This window comes from Opisthorchis viverrini (genome assembly GCF_000715545.1).
Source record: "Opisthorchis viverrini unplaced genomic scaffold opera_v5_56, whole genome shotgun sequence".
Lineage (NCBI taxonomy): Eukaryota > Metazoa > Platyhelminthes > Trematoda > Opisthorchiida > Opisthorchiidae > Opisthorchis > Opisthorchis viverrini.
Window position 1 is genome coordinate 754,622 of NW_008751713.1, and position 4,760 is coordinate 759,381.

A 4,760-nucleotide genomic window follows, 5' to 3' on the forward strand; every position below is an offset into this window, starting at 1 on the left:
ATATAATATATATATAGACGAACCCTATGATTGTACGGCAGTGAAGCATCAGTACCAGCACTGTTGTTGCTGTCTTTGATGATGATTTTCACTCACTCAGCACCAAAACGACAGAAAGGAAGGCTACAGAATTGCGAACACATGAGATCGGAAAGTCACTTTCCATGACTTAGTGGTCCTGTCAGCCCATAGAAAAAATATGGGTTATTGTGGTGTGGGATATTTATCGAACACACCGTTGATTGAGGAGCATCGTAATCCATCAGGGGATTGGATTTTGCAGTAAAGAATTTATACGGGTGGAAGAAATAGCTCCTAGTTTTTAGTATCTGGCTCGAAAAATCCTTCACGGGAAGCAGAAAAAACAGCCGAACTCGGTCCCAGCTGCCAGGAGCTCCAAGTACTGCACAGCCAAAGCGGTGAGCATTGGGTACTCTAAAATAGACGAACGATACAATGAATTAAAACGCAGACTCCGAGGCAGTGGGTAGTCCAATCAAGTCTCAACTGAATGGTATCGGCACCTTTGGTGAAACCCAACAGGGGACGCATCAGGACCGCTGTTTTTTCATGTAAACGTGGGACACGAAGGACCTACATAGGCAACCTAACAATAGGTTATCTAAGGCGTGGAATCTGCGAGAGTAGTGGACTTTCGATACGTTTAGCATGTATCCATCGAAATGGTTTCTCGACAGATAGGCGATTGGTATTCGGTAAACCACGCCATGGTGAGATGAAACTGCCTGTGGGACAAATGCACGCACTAGAACCACTCATGAGATGGAGTCCTTTCAGTATCAGGTAGGTAGCGCTATCGAGAATCACAATCGCAGTGTTTGTACACCCGTGACGCCAAAATCTATTAGCTGAACTCTGTGGCAGCAGTCAGTCAACCGAACAAATAGGAAGAAGTAGCTGTCTGCGTTAGCCTCAAGGGCTTTATCCGACATTAGCAGCACCTTTGTCGGGTTACGTCCGTGTCTAGCGCCAATTTCGTTTTCTTCAGTTGTATTCAGTCATACGACCGACAGCGATTAGATCGCCTTTTGCGATAGCAAGGTCGTCAAGAGTAGGATGCTCCTGACTTTGGAGGCACCTCATCAGTTTAGGCGCCTCCATTTACCGCTTAGAGCGTCGAAGCCTACCTTAATGGAGTCGAAACTAGACCCAAGTCGCAAGTCCGTTTACCCTGCTTTCATTGGCACCCATATCGTCTTCATAATGTTACTTGATAACGTGTTTCCACTTTCCGGAACAGCTTAACTCGAGATAGCTAAGTGAACAATTTTGTGATCACTCCGAAAAGTTTGAAAACGCTGAAGGGAAGTATTCTTCTGGTAAATGGTTCAGTCCTGTTACGATCTTGGCAATGTACTGCAGTTGACCTAGCACTCAATGGACTGTCCTAAAGTGACGATTTATTGGAATTTCAGCCAAGGCGCATCTGTTTGAACGTTACCGCAATGCACCAAGCCAACAGCCTACTTATGGAGAAAATTGAGTTTCCATATTAGGTCCAGTCCATAGTAGAGGACCAAGTCGCAGCAGCGAACTGCATTCAGAAAAGCTTTTAGGATGAAGGGTCCGCCAAGTTCAAGCTGAGCTGAGCATAATGATGGCCAGTAGTGGGATATCACGTGCTACGTTTGGCAGGACTTTGAGTCTATCAGATGCAGCGTTCGGTCGTGCCGAACCAGTGATACCACAAAACTTACCATTACACGCACACCAACAAAAACGTAACAACCTTCCTTTACTTGATCCGTCACGGCATCAACTGACCCACAAGTGGGGTGTGTTGTGTCGACGGCCCTCGGTCGGGGGAAGCTTTTTTCAAGGGAGAATCCCCTATGATCTGAAGGAGGCAATTGAGGCATCATATTTGAGGACCCCAGATGGTAAAGCATTGCTTACTGGAATGAGGGACAAGTACCAGAGTTCGTCTGCGTATCAGCAGACATTCACGTCACATCGCACTAACCAGAAGCCAACACACACGCGCTTGTTGCCTGCAGTCTTCGGAGATAAATCACAAAAAACAACAGTTGACACAGTAAGAAACGATAGCAGTGATGGACGCACCGACCGCCTTCTTGCTTTGGATGTGCCGCACTTCCCGACATCTTGCTTCGTTGATGACCAAATCAACTACCACCGTATCCGCTTGAACTCACCCTTCGCCCTGGGGCTGTATTAAGATGGATATGTACGCGGTCAGCGTTACTCGGTGGTTAAGGCGCAAGGCTGCTCAATGGCAAGTCCATGAATCGAACCTAATCCTTGCTCTTTGGTTGGTGTTAACTAGGCTTTCGTAACCTCTCGACCCTCGTGCTTTCTTCGAATCGCGTTGCGGCAACGCAACAAAAGGGTGTATATCCGTAATGCCACAGGGCCAGTAGGTCTGGAGCGCACGAACAAATGATCAATATAAAAATAATTATTCGTTCAGCTGCAACATACTCCCGGCGCGCAGCTGCCATGCCACCAGAAAGAAGCACGGGGGCTGGCATACTGCAAGGTTGTCCAAGCCTAAACAGGGGAAGTCGGGCTCCAACCACGGACATTCCGGTCAGTGAATTCGCGCTCTAACCACTTGAACCACCAATGAGATAAACAAGTCCTTTCAGTCCGTGCACCTCCCTGCCTAGGCCTGGGCAACCTGGCAGTATCGAAGCCGTCGAGCCTCCTTCTGGTAGCATGGCAGCAGGCACCAGAAGGTTGCTATGGTTGAACAATTTTTTCAGTGCACCTGAGGTTAAGCGAGCTTCTTCACGAAAATTTGTCGGGCAATCGAAGGCCTCTCTGCTGTGTAATATGGCGCTGCGGGACCTCTTGTTCAACTCCAGGCTTTTGTTAAGGAAGCAGTTAGGAAATAGCGCAAGACAAACAGGAAAGCTCTTAACAAATCAGCTACCTACACAGTAGACTTATGAGTCCTCATTTGCGCAAGACCAGCTTTCCGGTAAGGAGTGAATATGTATCGACATGTATTGCAATGAAACAAACGAGGTATCAGAAATCACTGTATGAAGTGGAAAAAACCCCATTGTTCTCTACTTAGTGCGCAAGACGGTCATTATGGCAGCTTAGAAGTAGGTAGGTAGGACACTGAATTTCCAATGGAGAAAATCGTACAAATGGGCCCGCAACCAAAACTTCACCGGTAAATCGGAACACTTGGAACTTTAAAACATTAAGCAATTTGCTAGCAACAGTGGAGTGAGACCGCCGCTCGTGTTGGGTCTATTTCATAGATCAATCCTCCAGAACCCTGTGAAAGCCTATTCGTTGTCTCAGATAGTTTTATATTTTCGGCGTCATCTTGGCAACTGAGCAAGCTCCAAATTCGCTAAAGCCCTTTTATCTTTCTATACGATAATCACTTTTGTCAACCACGCGTGGGCTTTACATTACTGGCTGGCTCTCGCGTAACTGCTGGCAAAGCAGAAGGGAAGTGGTGACGGCTCTTGTAATATCATAGCTAAAACGAGTGATGGGATCGGTGTGAGCTTACATAAAGGCGCAATAACCTTCGTGTCTTTTCGGAGGATCCTCTGATACCACGTTGGAGGCTGGACAGCATTCGAGCGTATAGACTATCTCCAGAGCCCATATTGCAAGAGGCCGGCCAAACTGTTCTTTGAAGCGTTCGGCCCATCTCTCTAGTAGACGCTTTCGCGAGTGAATTAATGAGCTGTCCTTTCCGCTCGTCGTTTCGCTGACTTACTTTCCTAGGACCGGGTGGTGTGAGGCACGGCTGTTTCTGTAGGATAACCTTCACCATATCCCGCACTCTCGATGCCCACCAAGGCATTTGGCGTTTAGCGACTTCAGTGCACCATCGTACTCGCTGCCATTGCGTGGATGAAATCAAATGGTATACCCTAGAAGGAACGGCAGTCTGACCCGCTCGGCTGCAGTGAGCTGGCCTAACCCAAGAGCGCAGGGAGTAACGCGTTACTGTCTCAATTCTGATGCGGCTGCGCATAACAGGTGCCTTTTGAGCAGAACGTTTGGCTTTTTTGTAGTTTTTCTACCGTATTGAGCAACGCGCTGTTGTTTGGCCACCTAGTCTGAGGAAAATCAATCACTTGGATAACCGGTATCAAACCGAGATATGGGCTTGGTCTACTGAAAGATACCTCGGTGAGTCACACACGTTCATATGCGGTGTGGAAGTGAGAATCGTCTTGATGTTAAGTTAGTGGCTCAGCTGCCGTGATTCCACATTTCAGGATACAAGGTGATGTACTACGAACGGCAACAACCTATTTTCAGCCATGTACTACAGTTATTAGACGATTAAAGCGTACATTACGTCTTCCTATTCTGTCTCCTTTCTAATCCCGTCCTGGAACTTCTCGACTCGCAACAATTTAATCGTCTAATAAAAACGAAATGGATCATATTCTCCGACCTACGGTTTTTGATGCCGATCCTCACTCATCAGATGGCATGAAACGATGGACTCATTGGTTCCGTACTTTCAAAGCTTACATTAACTCAGTCAAACCCGAAGGTCTAAATAAATTGGAAACTCTCATTCGTCACATCGACCATACAGTGTATGACTTCATCGCAGAATGCAGCGACTACGATTCTGCGATAACCTTGCTGGAAAAACTTTACATCCGCCCGAAAAATATCGTGTATGCACGCCATCTTTTAGCCACATACAAACAAGAACCTGGTCAGGATGTCGACCAATTCGTTCACAAATTGAAATCGCTTGCTAAAGACTGTGAATTCAAAGCAGT

At 46.8% G+C, this 4,760-nt stretch overlaps 1 protein-coding gene across 1 annotated transcript; it reads left to right on the plus strand.

Annotated features, from left to right (window-relative positions):
- Positions 1-1,615: 1,615 nt before the first annotated feature.
- On the plus strand, positions 1,616-2,200 carry T265_03799 (hypothetical protein; the record flags this gene model as incomplete). Its single annotated transcript, XM_009168370.1, has 1 exon — positions 1,616-2,200. The coding sequence occupies one exon, from the start codon at positions 1,616-1,618 to the stop codon at positions 2,198-2,200; it is 585 nt and encodes a 194-aa protein (XP_009166634.1).
- Between the last annotated feature and the right edge of the window lie 2,560 nt (positions 2,201-4,760).